This window comes from Achroia grisella, unplaced genomic scaffold, assembly GCF_030625045.1.
Source record: "Achroia grisella isolate CSIRO2021 unplaced genomic scaffold, CSIRO_AGI_Agris_v1 utg546, whole genome shotgun sequence".
In the NCBI taxonomy this organism is placed as follows: Eukaryota; Metazoa; Arthropoda; class Insecta; order Lepidoptera; family Pyralidae; genus Achroia; species Achroia grisella.
Genome location: NW_026712931.1, coordinates 6,448,539 through 6,466,736, shown reverse-complemented (window position 1 = coordinate 6,466,736; position 18,198 = coordinate 6,448,539). Strand labels below are relative to the sequence as shown.

The following is an 18,198-nucleotide window of genomic DNA, read 5'->3' as shown; positions in this document are numbered from 1 at the left end:
ACTAATGTCATTTCAATGTAATTTCTGACAGTTGCAAAATATCTTTTAGGAATTGAAAATAATAAACATTATTTTTTATTTAATTTCACTTTAAAGATACTGTAATAATCTCAAATATAACCTAAAATCTATTCAATATCTAATGAGACTTCGATTTGCTTAACCCTAAGTAAATTTATTCGACACTTGCTCTCCTGAAAATAAAACGTAATTTTTGCTTACAAATATTGTACTTGCTCATATGATAATGGACATCTAATTTAAAGGAACATTAGAAATGAATGCAATTGTTGGTCTATGCCATTTCTGCGAAGCTCATGGACCACGACCTTTATTTTGCACCTTTACAACTCACGACGAGAACAACATTACCGAATCTTCGAAGACTACAATACAATGCAGTGGATGTAATTCTCTTGGTCCTGAAATCGTATTTGTATCAAGAAATGATGATGGAACTATATTCTGCAGTAGGGAGTCCGTCCCTAATCCTGATGTAACAGAGTTTTTACGCCAAGCAGCGATTAGAAGCATAACTTGTGAAGTAAGTCTTAAATTTGTACCTATAGTCCTAATAGTAATAAGAAATACTAAAAGTTCAAAATGAAGTATAAGAGTTAGATAATCTACTTATATTAGTAATAATATTTCCATGCCTAAATGTCTGGAAATTAAAATTTAAAGTTTTCTGAAATCATTAATCTAATATTTTGATTTTCAGAAATAATTACAGTAATTGTAATTTTAGTGACAAGTTTTTGCCTATGTTCTTCTCCAAAGTTCTATTTACCTCTATAACAAAACATCATTGTACATTATAGGTATAAAAATTCAGAGAGAGCTGTTTTTATACCACAACAGTGGCAAACAAGCATAATAAAATTTAATTGTAAACAGTTTAATTGTACCATACCCTGACATAGTTACTTTTGCATTTAAAATACCTATTTATTGCTAAAAATAATTCTATATATACTAAAGTGTTGATTTTAATAGGTGAGCTGGAGCAAAGAAGGTGGAGTAGTCTATTTCAATGACACAAGGGGTCATGTACTCAGTCACATGTTCCAAGTCAAGGACACACATGCTAGGGGCCTCAAACGCTGGTTTTCCATAGTTGTTCTAATGAAAGACAAGATGCTACTACTCAATGTCATGCCAGTGCTATCTGAACATATGCAGGTATTAACTATACTGTTATAGATAGATAGATAGATAGATAAAAATCTTTATTCGTATCCCGATAACAAAGATAGTACAAACAAAATTCAAATAACACATAAGAACAGTAAATAATTATAAAAAAAAAAATACAACACATAATACTTTAACTTCCACATAAAATAAAAAACATAAAATAAACATTAAAATATATATTAGGTGCCACAGGGATACGAAAGGGTTGAGCTACTCAGTGAACAATTTGCTCAGCGAGCAAAACACTGATTTTCAGTAGCAGCCCAGTGGTGGTGCGATCGCGTGCAGCGACATATTCACTCAACAATCTTAATGTTACCAAAATTTAAATTAAACTAATTCTTAATAAAAATAATAGAAGAAAAAAATAATAAAATAAATAAATCAAAATCAAAAAAACATGTAATAATAATATAAAGTTCTTGTATCACAATGTTAGTTACCATACTCCTCTAACGGCTTGACTGATTTTTATGAAATAAAAGGCAGTCCACACCAAATTTTTTTTTTTAATTTTATATAATGTAGCCTTCAAAAATACATACAACCCTAAATTTTCACCCTTCTATAACCAACCCCTATTTTTATTAGTGTTTTAATTTATATGGTAAAACGATGTTTTGTCAGCTTGTAAAGTATAAATATTTAAATTTTCCTAATTACTTAAAGTGCAAACATATTGTTGAAAGAAATGACCATACTGGTAATTAATTCCAATATCTCTATTTAGCCTAAAATCTATTGATTAGTACCATAAAATAATGTTACCCAGCTCTCAATAAATTTATTAAGTGTAATTTTATAAAAACATTGTTTTTAGAAAATATCTAAAGAGTTGCAAGAATTAGCTGAAGTGGTATACAATGATGAACAGAAAGTGTGTTCTCAGAGAGCACTCAGATTAAAGACTGGCAGAAATGATTTTGGACAATCAAGATCACTTTTACAATTAACAGGTACGTATATTATTTTATACTGTTTTCAGAAAAAAACATTTTTTATGGAACTATATTATTGTAGGCATTATTATTAATTGTTCCGGACCACCGCTTAAAGATTATATATAGTCATAGTTTGTAGAAATAAGTTCGATTAGTGTTCGCGACTATTGTAAATATTTGATTATTGTTAGCTTAATAAAATTTATAATTGTAGTAGTTTCAATTCCCTAATAGGTAAAAATAATTGTATTGTAAAGTTTAAATTAATAAATAAAGGAGCGAGTAGAGGTGGTCTTTTCGCGCTCTCCGTCCCGCTCGCACCTATGTGCGCAACACAATCGTTACCTAGTACGTGACACGGTGCGAGCGGGCGGAGTATAAATATAGGTGCCGAACGCGGCACAATTCATTCCGCTTCCATCGCTAGTACAGACCACCGAACTCTGCTCGAGAGGATAATTACACTTGTCTTTCTTGTTTCCACCTGCACCCGCAACCTTACAAACAAGTACGGGGAATAGACACCCGTACATCTGGTCCTTCGAGAAGCCGGATTGTTGGAAGAAGAAAGCAAGACCATCTGGTCCTTCGAGAAGCCGGATTGTTGGAAGAAGAAAGCAAGACCATCTGGTCCTTCGAGAAGCCGGATTGTTGGAAGAAGAAAGCAAGACCATCTGGTCCTTCGAGAAGCCGGATTGTTGGAAGAAGAAAGCAAGACCATCTGGTCCTTCGAGAAGCCGGATTGTTGGAAGAAGAAAGCAAGACCATCTGGTCCTTCGAGAAGCCGGATTGTTGGAAGAAGAAAGCAAGACCATCTGGTCCTTCGAGAAGCCGGATTGTTGGAAGAAGAAAGCAAGACTGCACAGAGATCAAGATCACAGATGCCAACAACAAGAAGCCAAAGAACAGCCATGGAAGCTCAATCAAACGAAGAAAACACCGCCGCCGTCACGTCGCCTGTCGCCGCTACGCCGACCGTCGCCGCCACTACGTCGCCTGCTGCCGCCACTACGTCGACCACCACGACGTACACGTCCTCGGAACCTACTGCTACCACGGAGACTTCCGCGGAGACTACCACAACAATTCCAAGGGCGCCGCGCACCACAGCTTCAAAAAAGAAGAAAGAATTGGCTAAAGCCAGAGAAGAATTGCTACGCAAGGAGGTAGAACTGGCCGCCGCACGCGTCGCAGCATTGGAGGCAGACACGGACGACGAAGAGGAGGACGAAAATGAAGAGGACGCCGCCACATTAAGAAGAGAGAGGACTACGGACTGGATTCGCCGGACGAGCACATTGGCACTCACGATGGAGCCGCACACAGAGAGGACGACCGCCGACTTGCATCAGGGGATTAATATCTCATCGATACCCGCCGGAGAGGGAACGAAAGCGCCGCAGCCGCAGCCGTGCAGCGACGCATTCCGACGGGACCATGCAAGGCACAACGGTCCGAGGGAAGACTCCATAGCACCGATGATGCCAACGAAGAAAGAAGAGGATTCACTGAAGGGGGGCATCGACTATAAGGAATTGGCGACTGCAATGACTATGGCAGCTCGCGCAATTCAGCCCTCCACAGTGCCGCGAGTCACAGAACTACCACCCTTCAACGGCGCGTCAAGCGAATGGCTGCCCTGGAAGATGGCCTACGAAGAGTCTGCGGGACAGCTGACCGAGCAAGAAAACTTGGGTAGATTACGTCGGTGTATAAAGGGTGCGGCCAAAGAGGCTGCACACTGTCTTTTCGTTGGGGATACGTCTGCAGCAGAAGTAATACAATTACTTGCTACGAGGTTCGGCCGTCCAGGAGCACTCGTGATGGCCGAGATGAATAAACTTCGTGCGCTGCCGCGGCTGTCAGACAAACCCAAGGACATCTGTCTATTCGCATCCAGAATAGCCAATGTCACTGCAACAATTCAAGCCCTGAAGAAGAACCACTATTTGTACAACGAAGAAGTGACAAGATCCATTACGGAGAAGATGCCTTCTGCGCTACGATTCAAATACTACGACTTTGTAGCAGAACAGCCAGCTGATCAACCGGACCTGATAACGCTCTCCAAGTTCCTGCAAATCACCGCAGCCAGGTGCGGTGACTTCGCACCCGCCGAAATAATAGTAAATGAAGACCGGCGGGAGCCAGCAACGAAGAGAAGCGTGAAAACATACATCACGCAGGAGAAACCGACTTCACCGCCGTGTCCGACGTGCAACAGGGAGGGACACGCACCACCCGACTGCATCACTGTGAAGAACGCCGAGCCACAAGCAAGATGGGAGATAGCAAAAAAACACAGGCTATGTTTCCGTTGCCTGAGGATAAAAAGATTTCGTCACAACTGCAAGACGAAGAGATGCAACGTTGGTGGGTGTACACACCTACATCACCCACTCCTGCACGTCGACACCATAGAGAAGAAGGACAGCGAGCCCTCCGATGATAAAGCAGCCGCAGTCGTCGCGTCTGCGAGAGAAGATAAGAAGATCGCATTCCTCAAGATAGTGCCGATACAAGTGATCGGTCCCAAAGGAACGTGCGATACATACGCACTCCTGGACGACGGCGCAACGTGCACCATCATCGAAGAAGCAACAGCGAAGCAAATCGGCGCCACTGGCCCTCCCGCACCCTTCTACATAGAGGCCGTGGCCGGGACACGCATAAACGCCGATGAATCGAAGCTTGTCCACTTCACAATACGGGGACGAAGATCGGAAGATCATGCCGTGTCTGCGCGAACCATGAAGAAACTACTGTTATCTCCACAAACAGTATCACGCAGCGCAATAGAAGACTGTCCACACTTGTACGATATAATAGATCAGCTGACATATGAAGAAGGTCAACCGACGGTTCTGCTGGGTCAAGACAACTGGCATTTGCTGCTCGCACATGAAGTCAGAAGAGGCAATAAGACACAACCGGTCGCATCACTCACCGACCTGGGTTGGGTGTTGCACGGCACGGGAGCGGCGAGAGCGAGACAGCAAGTGCACAGAATCAGTCACTTAGTCGACGGGCAAGAAAATGAAGAATCCATAGAGCGATTAATGAAAGAACACTTCGCTCTCGAATCACTGGGCGTCACACCGAAGCGCTCATACAATGAAGAGGAACAACGCGCGCTGAAAATATTGCAAGAAAAAACTCGCCCGTTACCGGCGGGAGGCTACGAGACCGCGTTGCTATGGAAACGCGACAACGCAACGCCGCCGGCTAACTACGACTCAGCAATGCGACGCCTCGAGTTAATTGAGAAAAAACTCGACAAGAATGAAGACATGAAGAACAGATATAAACAGCAAATTACCACGCTGTTAGAAAGGGGATATGCAGAAATCGCCCCACCGGTGAAGACTGAACGAGTATGGTACCTGCCACACTTCGCTGTCATCAACCCACAGAAACCGGACAAGCTGCGCATCGTGCACGACGCCGCCGCCAAGACAAGGGGCATTAGTCTCAACGACATGCTGCTGTCGGGACCCGACCTACTCCAATCACTACCGGGGGTCCTCATGAGGTTCCGACAGCGCCGTGTGGCGGTCACAGCGGACATCAAGGATATGTTCATGCGTGTCACAATACGAGAAGAAGACCGAGACATGCAACGGTTTCTATGGAGAGGAGATCGACGCCAGGGCCCAGCTGTCGAATATAGGATGAAGAGCGTCATCTTCGGGGCCACTTCGTCACCATGCTCGGCGATATACATGAAGAACAAGAACGCCGAACTACATAAAGAAGAGTTCCCGGAGGCGGCTGCAGCGGTGGTTGTCAATCACTATGTTGACGACTACCTCACTAGCTTCGACACTGAAGAGCAAGCCGTACGAATCTCAAGCGAGGTCGCCTACATCCACAGCCGGGCGAACTACTATCTTCAGCGCTGGGCATCGAACTCGCGCCATGTACGAGAAGAGTTCTCACATAGAAATGAAGAGAACATGGTGCAACTCGACGCTGAGAAGATACTGGGAATGGTGTGGCGGCCTGAGGAAGACAGTCTCGGGTTCAACTTCAACGGGAACAAACTTCCGTTACACATCATACGAGACGAACGCACCCCAACGAAGAGAGAAGCCCTCCGCGCCGTTATGTCGCTGTTCGACCCATTGGGCCTGGCCACACCCGTCACAATACAAGCCAAGAAGATATTACAAGAAACGTGGCGCACGGGTATCGGCTGGGACACCGAACTGCAAGAACGGGAAGCAGCAGCGTGGCGGAGCTGGATATCGCACGCACAGCAGTTACCCCACTTGGTAATACCACGGTGTTACCCCGGTGTGGCGACGGCACATACGACGGAGCTTCACACATTCGTCGACGCGAGCTCAGATGCATACGCCTGTGTCGTATACTGGCGGGCCGTATGCGTGACCGGCGAGGTGCGTGTGTCACTCATCGCAGCCAAGGGAAGAGTGGCCCCTTTGAACAAGGTCACCACTATACCACGTCTGGAGCTGCAAGCGGCCGTACTAGGGAGCCGCCTGTCACGCACGGCGGTCGAAGAACACGATCTGAAACCTGCCCGTCGTGTCTACTGGTCGGATTCGCGTACCGTACTGTCTTGGTTACGCACCGGGCCGCGTGCATTCAAGCCCTTCGTCGCTCACCGAGTCGCTGAAATTATGGAAGATACGAAAACGAACGAGTGGAGATGGGTGCCGACGGCCGACAACGTCGCGGATGATGCCACACGCGACGTACCACACCACTTCACTTCAACACACAGATGGTTCCGGGGGCCGCAATTTCTATATCGACCAGAAGAAGAGTGGTCTCATGAAGACGATTCCCACCAGACGGAAAATACAAGCGAAGAGCGCGCCCACACAATACAGCTACAACACCGGCGGGAGCCCCGAGCTAAACACGGAGTCATCAAGTTAGAAGACTTGGTGCTGGTGGCGGACGGCAACCTGCCTCGGAACTCCTGGCCGCGCGGCGTGGTGGTGGCTACGTATCCGGGACCGGATGGTGAAATACGGGCGGTCGACGTGCGCACTAACAAGGGGATACTTCGGCGGCCTACGAAGAAATTAGTAATCCTGCCAATCGAACCACGCGAACTCGAATTAAATACAGCTTAGCTGCGGCGGGAGATATGTTCGCGACTATTGTAAATATTTGATTATTGTTAGCTTAATAAAATTTATAATTGTAGTAGTTTCAATTCCCTAATAGGTAAAAATAATTGTATTGTAAAGTTTAAATTAATAAATAAAGGAGCGAGTAGAGGTGGTCTTTTCGCGCTCTCCGTCCCGCTCGCACCTATGTGCGCAACACAATCGTTACCTAGTACGTGACACGGTGCGAGCGGGCGGAGTATAAATATAGGTGCCGAACGCGGCACAATTCATTCCGCTTCCATCGCTAGTACAGACCACCGAACTCTGCTCGAGAGGATAATTACACTTGTCTTTCTTGTTTCCACCTGCACCCGCAACCTTACAAACAAGTACGGGGAATAGATACCCGTACAATTAGATATAGCAAATTTATAAATAGTACAATTGTTACATAGTAACACCTTAAGATTAATAGATTTGATAGGGATAAGTTTATAGAAATTTAAGTTCTTTATGTTATTATTTACAAAAATGCTTGACAAATAAATGATTATAATGGTTGTGGTTTCAATCCCCTAAAAATAAATAGGTCGGCAAATAGAAACAGAATAGAATATAGTATAAAAAATAGATCCCAAAATACATAGGGATCTTTTTATAGTATCATTTCATTTGTAGATATGTAATAATAATTGTAATGTGCGTTGCGCGGCAGCATTCGTTCGACTGACGCGCGACCTCGCTCTCCCGCGCTATATATATATGAGGGGGAAGGGGAGCGAGGTCATATAAAAGGCGCGATCCGCGAAATCGCGAATTATTCCTAAACCGCACGTCGCGCAGCGCACACATCATAATAGAAATGTAAATTAAAGATGGTATTGACGTTTGATGCACAAATTGTAAACACAAAATGTAAGATTGATAAAATATAATAAAAATTATATAAAGGGGTGAGGAGAATAGGGCGGCCAAGGGTCCGCTGGCTAGTAGCCAAAAATCGTATATAAGTAGCGTCCAAAAGCGCTACAAATCATAGCGAATTCAACCTCTGAATAGCGACATTGATCTTCGGATAGCGAAATCGACCTGAAAAGGAATCAACCACTGAAGAAATTCTCCTCGCCTCTGCATTCTGAACCACAAGAACTGTTTTCTCATTCACTGCCCGTCCATCATCGCCGTCGTTAAGTATAGTCATCACAATCCTCTTCACGCATCGTGTCGTCGCATCAGCATCGTTTAAACGTCCTTCTCAGGACGAATCATCGTGGTGCCTATAAAAAGGCACCTGGTCCTTCACCCGCAACGCGCCCGCGGCGTTGATTGAGGCCCTTCAGGTAGGGAGTGCTTTGAAAAGGGCACTCTCTCACCTCGAGGAGGATAGATTGACGTCCGGGCGTACCAGCGACTCGGTGCCTGCCGACGCGCCTTCCGACTCCCGGGGGCAGCGGCCAGCACATCTGCTGGTCCTTCGAGCCGGATCAAGAAGAATAGAAGACAAAATAGAAGATGCCCGTCACACGAAGCAGAACTGGCAAGATGCAAGAGGAGAAGACAGAAGAGCATCAAACAGATGCAGAACAGATCCCAGACCCACCGCGGAGGGAAAACCCGTTCCCTATTCGACATAGCATACCGCCGAGGTCGCCACAAGGGACACAAGACGTCGAAGAAACCGTCGTTCAACAAACAACGGCGCGATCACAGCTCTCCGATAGAGAAAAGGAGAGACAGAAACAAATCGCTATCGCCCGAGAAGAGGTCATTCGCTATCGATTACAGTTGGCGGAGGCCAAGCTAGCCCGACTGGAAGCCTTCGGAGAAGAAGACGAAGAACCGTCGGAACCAGCATCGCAAGACGGCCACAATAGGGTCGTCGAATGGCTCGAGCAGCAGTCCGAGCCACCACCACCTCCACCAGAAGCACCACCGAATCCACCGAAGAGGCCCACACCGGCGAGAATAGAGGAGCCGCTTCGGGGTACCATAGAAACTCACCAACGATTGGCACCCACAGACACCATTCAAGTTGGTGATCTCGCAACTGCAGTAACCGAAATCGTCAGGGCGACTACATCGTCGCTAGCGGCCGTCGCGCCGCACCCACAAGCGTCAACGTCGGGTCCCCTAGCAGCACAGTATAGAGGGGAACTCACACCGTTCTACGGGGCGCATACAGATTGGCTGGCCTTCAAGGCAGCCTACGAAGAATCTGCGGGGTATCTAACGCCGTCGCAGAACATAGAAAGGCTCCGGAGAGCCTTACGAGGGGAGGCTAGGTCAGCAATGAAGAGCCTCCTAATAGCAAACACGCCGGCCGAAGAGATCATGCACGAGTTGGAGCTCACCTTCGGTCGACCGAACAACATAGCAGAAGTCGAAATAGCAAAGCTGCGGAGTCTTCCACCACCGAAGGACACACCGGGGGAGTTCTGCAGATTCGCCACAGCCGTCAAGAATAGCATCGTGTCATTGAAGACGTTGAAGAAGATCAACTTCCTATACAACCCGGAAGTGGCGAAGTTATTAATAGAAAAACTACCGCCGAACATTCGACATAGGTGGTATGTTTACTGCCAGCAGCAAGCCCACGAAGACGTACCGGATTTAGTACAGTATTACAACTTCGTGAAGATAGAAGCTGAAATTTATAGCGTAAGCGCCGAACCCATGAAGATAGCAAGCATGGACGACAAACCGAAGCCGTCGGAAAGTCGTCGTGTTCAAATCCGTCCGCAGCGAACACATACAGCGAGCAAGACGGACAGCCCACCCCGCCACAAGCCAACGTGTCCCGTGTGCAAATCAAATTCGCACACGGCGGCGCAACAGTGTGAAAAATTCAAGAAAGAAAATAGCTACGGGCGTTGGGAAATAGCGAAGGCGCAACGTCTGTGTTTCCGATGCCTACAATATCGAACACAGACACATAACTGCAAGACGAAGACTTGCGGAATAGATGACTGTCCACGTATGCATCACAAATTGTTGCACTACAGGGCAACGAGCGAGACACAGAAGACAGAGACAGCAACAGTATCGACAGGCGTCTCGCTCACACGTTCACCGCGCAGTTATCTCAAAATACTGCCGGTGAAAATAGTCGGACCGCGGGCCAGCATCGACACTTTCGCCCTCCTCGACGATGGATCTACCGTCACCCTCATAGATGAGGAAATAGCCACAAGAGTCGGCGCGGAGGGGCCGACAGAACCACTGAAAATAGAAGCACTGGCCGGCGCAACGGTTCGAACAAATAGCTCGAGACGCGTAACTCTAACGTTATGCGGTTCAGAAGAGGAGTATGAGATCTCCGCCAGGACAATGAAGGGACTCAAACTCGCCAAACAACAAATAGAAGAAAGGGATATCCGACGATGTCAACACCTGGCTGGCATCAAGAAGATACTGTGTTACCACGACGCCACACCAACGATCCTCATCGGCCAAGACAATTGGGAACTGTTACTGGCCATAGAAGTTCGCCGAGGATCTTCGTCACAACCAGTCGCATCGAAAACTCCGCTCGGATGGGTGCTGCATGGAGCGTCCACTCGCAGTCTCGGCCATCAAGTCCACCATGTATATCATATACGTGAGGGGGCCGAGGATAGAATAGAAGAGGAATTAAGAAGATATTTCTCTATAGAATCACTAGGCGTGCTGCCAAGAAAGACACGCGCCGACCCTCAAGAGCGAGCACTACAGATACTACAGAAGAAGACTCGCGCTCTGCCAGATGGGGGATATAGTACATCGCTACTGTGGAAAACAGATAAAGTCGAGTTGCCGAACAACTACGATGCGGCGCTCAACAGGCTGTACAGCACAGAGAAGAAAATAGATAGGAATCCACAGCTGAAAGAAGAATACGAGCGACAAATAGCGCTCCTAATAGAAAAAGGCTACGCAGAAGAAGCCGCCACCACCCCATCGGACGCCCGCACCTGGTATCTTCCGCACTTTCCCGTGCTTCATCCAGCTAAGCCGGGGAAAGTTCGTCCAGTCTTCGATGCAGCCGCTCGCGCCAGGGGGACGTCACTCAACGATCATCTGCTGACCGGTCCGGACTTACTTCAATCGTTACCAGGGGTGTTAATGCGATTCAGACAACATCCAATAGCCGTCGCCGCAGATATAGAAGAAATGTTTCTACGAATAGAAATCAACGAAGAAGATAGAGATGTCCTGCGGTTCCTGTGGCGACAACACCGGCGGGAGGGACCACCCCGCGAATATAGAATGAAGGCAGTGATCTTCGGCGCCGCCTGCTCACCGTGCATCGCTTTGTACATCAAGAACCACAACGCAGAACAACACAAGGAACAATATCCAAGAGCAGCCGACGCAATTATCCATAACCACTATATGGATGATTACCTTCAAAGTTTCCAAACGGAGGAAGAAGCTATGAAAATCACCCATGAAGTTGACACCGTACATAGGAAAGCAAAATTCCATTTAAGGAAGTGGACATCGAACAGCCCACAACTACAAGAAAAATACAACAGCACAAGAATAGAAGATAGGACCGTCTCCATAGATAGAGCCGACAAAGAAGAGAAAATATTAGGCCTCACATGGAGGCCCGCCACGGACACATTGGGCTTCAACTTAAATATGGCCCGAATTCCGCAAGAGATAGTCAACGGAAGTCGCACACCGACGAAGAGAGAAGCCCTCCGGACGGTCATGTCTCTCTTCGACCCACTAGGATTAGCATCACCCGTCACCGTGCAAGCGAAAGGCATTTTACAAGAAACATGGCGAATCGGCATCGGTTGGGACGAGAAATTGCCTGAGAAGTTAGCCGAAGACTGGACGAAGTGGACACAGCACTTAGTCAATTTACGCCATATCAACGTGCCACGATGTCATCCGGAGCTGAGCAGCGCGTCATCCAGGGAACTGCACACATTCGTAGACGCAAGCGAGAACGCCTACGCCGCCGCCGTGTATTGGAGAGTGCAAGACAAGGACGGCAACATTCACGTGACACTCGCCATAGCCAAGGCGCGAGTTTCACCTCTGAAGATAGTATCTATACCAAGACTCGAGTTGCAAGCCGCTGTCCTGGGTTGCCGGTTAGCACGTACGGCTACAGAAGAATACCAGATTAAACCGGACCGTCGATACTTCTGGAGCGATTCAAGAACAGTATTAGCGTGGTTAAGGGCTGGTCCACGCACATTCAAACCATTCGTGGCGCATAGAGTCGCGGAAATAGAAGAAGAAACGAAAGCGAACGAATGGAAATGGGTACCTACGCGTCACAACGTGGCCGATGACGCAACTCGAGGAGTGCCCACGGATTTCGACACGGAACATCGATGGTTCACCGGACCCCAGTTCCTATACAAGCCGCAGGAAGAATGGCCCGGGCAAGATGAGTCTGGTGGCATAACAACAGACACCGGAGAAGAACGCACGCACATGGTATACACAGGCGATAGCAACACAACAGACAGCGGCGTACTCCCGGACATCACACGCTTCACGTCATGGCTGCGACTACTACGAGCCACAGCACGCGTGTTGCAGTTCACCGACCGGTTACGCGAAGCGGTCGAAAATAGAAAAAACACCGCCTCACAAAACGCTGTACATTATAGGCGCACAGCGCGCAATATAGAGAAGGACCCGGCGTGGAATAAGAAGACAGCTCGCAAAATAGTACGGACAGCGCCGAGGTTCGACAATAGTGAAGAAAGAAATTTCATCAAATTAACTGCGGAATATATACAGCGCGCGGAACAATTGTGGATACGGGCCGCGCAACAAGAATCGTTCAAGAACGAAATAGAAACACTCCGCGGTAAAGGGACAGTCGATAACAATAGCCGACTGAAACCACTAGCGGTGATCGAAGAAGACGGTTACATCAAGTTGAAGTCAAGAATAGCAGCAGTCGTCGATGTTACAGACAGCATGAAAAAACCGATAGTCCTGGATGGGAATCATCGATATACCCAGTTGTACCTGGACTGGGTGCATAGAACGCATCACCACGCCGGAGTCGAGTTGGTGATGAACGAAGCTCGACAGCATTATTGGATACTTCGAGCGAGACCGACAATTCGCAGCATCGTCAAGCGATGTCAACTGTGCCGACTACGACGCGCAACAGCATCGATCCCGCCCACCGGAGACCATCCGGTCAGCCGACTCGCCCATCACCAGAGGCCGTTCACATACACAGGCGTGGACTTCTTCGGGCCTCTTAGTGTCACCGTGGGGCGACAACACCACAAACGCTACATCGCGTTGTTCACATGCTTGACAACGCGAGCAGTACATTTAGAGTTAACCACCTCATTGTCTACAGACTCCGCAATATCCGCACTCAGGCGGATGATGGCCCGACGAGGGAAGCCAACCGAGATCTGGTCCGACAATGGGACCAACTTCCACGGCGCAGACGCAGAGCTACGTCGCGCCGCTATAGAAGCAAGTCGCGAAGACGCGGCTAATCATCGTATACGCTGGCGGTTCATCAGCCCCAGCGCACCATTCATGGGCGGAGCGTGGGAACGTCTCGTCCGCTCCGTGAAAACAGCATTAGCCGCCACACTGCATGAGCGGCACCCTTCGGAAGAAACATTAGTCACACTGCTGTGTGAGGCGGAATATACCGTGAATAGCCGTCCGCTCACACATGTGTCAACTGAACCGGACGACGAGGAAGCCCTCACGCCTAACCACTTTCTACTGGGAGGATCGGGCAAAGTGCAAACTCCGGGAAGCTTTGAAGACACCGATATCGATAGCCGGAGTCACTGGAAGAGAGCGCAGCGGCTAGCAGACCACTTCTGGAGCCGATGGCTCCGGGAGTACCTACCGGAACTTCAACACCGGCGGGAGCCCCGCGGCACGGGGCAACCTCTGCGCATCGGAGACTTAGTCCTGATCGTCGACTCCAATCTCCCGCGCAACACATGGCCGCGCGGGAGAGTAATAGCAGTGTTTCCCGGCCCAGACGGCGTCATCCGAGTGGCCGACATCCAGACCAAGAATGGCGTGCTGAGGAGGCCAACCAAACGACTCGTGGTCCTGCCAACGGGAGTTGCTGATAGTGAAGAGCGGGCTCCGGAACCAGACAAGGCTCCTGCAGCGCCCTCGACGACCGCTGCAGCGGCGGGAGAATAATGTTCCGGACCACCGCTTAAAGATTATATATAGTCATAGTTTGTAGAAATAAGTTCGATTAGATATAGCAAATTTATAAATAGTACAATTGTTACATAGTAACACCTTAAGATTAATAGATTTGATAGGGATAAGTTTATAGAAATTTAAGTTATTTATGTTATTATTTACAAAAATGCTTGACAAATAAATGATTATAATGGTTGTGGTTTCAATCCCCTAAAAATAAATAGGTCGGCAAATAGAAACAGAATAGAATATAGTATAAAAAATAGATCCCAAAATACATAGGGATCTTTTTATAGTATCATTTCATTTGTAGATATGTAATAATAATTGTAATGTGCGTTGCGCGGCAGCATTCGTTCGACTGACGCGCGACCTCGCTCTCCCGCGCTATATATATATGAGGGGGAAGGGGAGCGAGGTCATATAAAAGGCGCGATCCGCGAAATCGCGAATTATTCCTAAACCGCACGTCGCGCAGCGCACACATCATAATAGAAATGTAAATTAAAGATGGTATTGACGTTTGATGCACAAATTGTAAACACAAAATGTAAGATTGATAAAATATAATAAAAATTATATAAAGGGGTGAGGAGAATAGGGCGGCCAAGGGTCCGCTGGCTAGTAGCCAAAAATCGTATATAAGTAGCGTCCAAAAGCGCTACAAATCATAGCGAATTCAACCTCTGAATAGCGACATTGATCTTCGGATAGCGAAATCGACCTGAAAAGGAATCAACCACTGAAGAAATTCTCCTCGCCTCTGCATTCTGAACCACAAGAACTGTTTTCTCATTCACTGCCCGTCCATCATCGCCGTCGTTAAGTATAGTCATCACAATCCTCTTCACGCATCGTGTCGTCGCATCAGCATCGTTTAAACGTCCTTCTCAGGACGAATCATCGTGGTGCCTATAAAAAGGCACCTGGTCCTTCACCCGCAACGCGCCCGCGGCGTTTATTGAGGCCCTTCAGGTAGGGAGTGCTTTGAAAAGGGCACTCTCTCACCTCGAGGAGGATAGATTGACGTCCGGGCGTACCAGCGACTCGGTGCCTGCCGACGCGCCTTCCGACTCCCGGGGGCAGCGGCCAGCACATTAATTATTTCATAACTATGTAATTCCTGTGGTAATCATAGATAATATATTTTTTATGAACCAAAACAATTGGTTAATTATATTTTTCGAATTCATGTTAGTACATGTATATTTACTTAAATATAAGTCTTTTACACACATAAAATGAAATGTTTTTATTACACTATTTTTAATAGGTCTAGAGTAATAAAGTTTTCTTTACTATTTTTAGGTGAAGAAAATGTTTTCAAAAAACTTCATTCTCACTTTACTTGGATGTTAAAAGCTGGGGCACTGACATACTCTGAAACATTGTTTACAAGTGACGATTTGCTCAAGAAACTAAGTCCACGCTCAACCACTAATACGATATGTGAAGATAGTATTTGTAACACAAATAGTGAAGACTATATCACTTTGAGAGCATTGGAGAATTTGTTATCAAAATCAGTTTTTAGAGTATTACTTTACTGTACACTGACTGGAATCCATGTAAGTTATTTTCACAATTTTGTAATTAATTGGATATAGTTTTTTTTAAATGCATTTGTTATTAATTGTAGAAAGTGTGTTAAGCAGATTATTGGTACTACTCAGATGTTGTGGTCAATAACTTTAAAATAATTTAAATAATAAAATTAAGAATCAATATGTAGAAAAAATAACCAATTATTTACAGGTGAAAATTCCAATGGTATTAATTTTTATTGTACATTTAATTATTATCCCTTTTTCTTAAAAATTCACATGATGCGAACTTCGACATGGTTAGGCTAATATAAAAAACGAATGCACATGACTGTAATGTCTTATAGTAATATATATAAAAATAATATTTAATTTACAGATATTTATAAAGTCACAAAATTCTACAGTTATAAATAAAAGTTTATCACAATTATTACCAATAACCAATGTAATAGCAACTCATATTCGGATAAGTGACAACAACGAACAAATTATGAATATGGAAACAGCTTGCATAGTTGAGGAAACAGAAAACAATAACTTCAGTTACAAGTGGCAAGGAACACTGCCCGCTAAATGTGAGAAACAATTTTTTTTTTAATAATTCAAATAGGTATGTTAGTAATAGTATGCTATACTATATACCTATATAATATACAAGTTATTTTACTATAAAATCTGACAATCCATGAAAGCTAGAATATAGCAACTTCAGACAGGTAACATAAATGTTATACAATCTTCCATAGAATGGAGTACCATCTTTGTTTCCTGAGATTAATGAATGGATACCCCATAGGTAGCCGTGTTCCTTAGCAGCTTTTGAATGAGGCCTATATCTAGTAATAGAGCAGTGGAAATTACATGAAATCATTAAAAATAATTTAATCAGTAGTAGCCAGAGTATTGAGCAGCTTTAAGTGTAAAATTTTTCATTAATATTTTATCCCTACTAGGTAATAATAAATTATCTTGTCACCGACTACTTTTTGAAATTGATACTTCCTATCAAGTAAATTCGCAAAACATTTATATTTAAGCCAGGTTTGCAACAGTAAAAACTAATGATTTATTATATAATAATATTTGATTATAGAATATAGTTGTTTAGGTTGGTTTTGTTATTCTGTGGAAGGACTAATGATCAAACTTACTGCAGGCCCAACTATTATGAACAAAATAGAGGCGGCAATGACGAATACTTACTTCAATGATGCAGTTCTTCAGCAGCATGTGAAGACATTACAACTAGAATGGCTTGGGTAAGTTATGAACAACAATAAAATATGTAACGAAAATCAGGTCAGTCTAAGAAACTTTTAGCAGAAGCTATTTTTAATCAAGACTTTATTTTATGTATGAATCCTATATTACTTATTACTGTGTAACTATAACAGGGTTCATGCGATAAAAACAATTGATTTCATTAATACTTATTTATTCTTTATAAATTCTTCAGATTACAGGACTGGTTCATTGTTCGGGTTTTGTGTATACTACATGCTTTAATATTTGTTTTATTATTTTACAGATTAAGTAAAGCAGTAAAATCTGCAATTGTGGCATCAGGTCCCAAATCACAAGAAGTAGTCAATTTGAAAAAGGTTCTTGGCTTGACGCAACAAGATGATGTGTTATTGAAATATTGGATTGAAGTCTTTTGTAATTAAGAGTAATGTTAGTAGTTCTGTGATATTAGGTAATCATTCTAGTTTCTTAATATAAAAATATGAATCAGTATTATTGTTTTTTTATGGAATATTGCTCCCACCTATGAGCAGTCAGTCAGCCCATAGTGGCGAAATCACCAGAAATCATAACGGGAAGTCGTTACTAAAAATCTCCTATCCCCTCTTTATGATTAATAATCAGATCCTTGGTTGCTATATAGCTTTTTGCATACCGCCATATTTCAAAATCAAATATGAATTATGGAATGAAATTACCGTTATGGGAGAAAATTAAATTGTTGAAGTCACAATTTCTTAGATCGTCGTGGAGTCCACGTCTAATAGAGAATATGTGGTTAGAATTTTCCTTTTTTGTATAAATATGTACAACTACCATGAATTTTCACTAATAAAAAATATATAGGCAGGATGTTCATGCAAAAGTACTGCCATTATGCATTATGTGATGGTTTGTATTTGATTTATTCCGTAGAATGTGTTTAAGACTGAATAGGGGAAGCATTAATATGCTTCCCCTATTCATGTACATGGCGCCTAGTTATCGCAGAAATAGTAGGCAAAATCTTCCTCTTAACGAGAGATG

General features: G+C 44.9%; 1 protein-coding gene across 1 annotated transcript; it reads left to right on the top strand.

The window, feature by feature from the left end:
• The first annotated feature begins 40 nt into the window (after positions 1-40).
• On the top strand, positions 41-18,110 carry LOC131848254 (folliculin). Its single transcript, XM_059198054.1, has 7 exons — positions 41-544; positions 997-1,182; positions 2,018-2,153; positions 15,689-15,948; positions 16,304-16,502; positions 17,084-17,186; positions 17,456-18,110. The coding sequence occupies exons 1-7, from the start codon at positions 278-280 to the stop codon at positions 17,592-17,594; spliced, it is 1,290 nt and encodes a 429-aa protein (XP_059054037.1). The 5' UTR covers positions 41-277; the 3' UTR covers positions 17,595-18,110.
• The last annotated feature ends 88 nt before the right edge of the window (positions 18,111-18,198 follow it).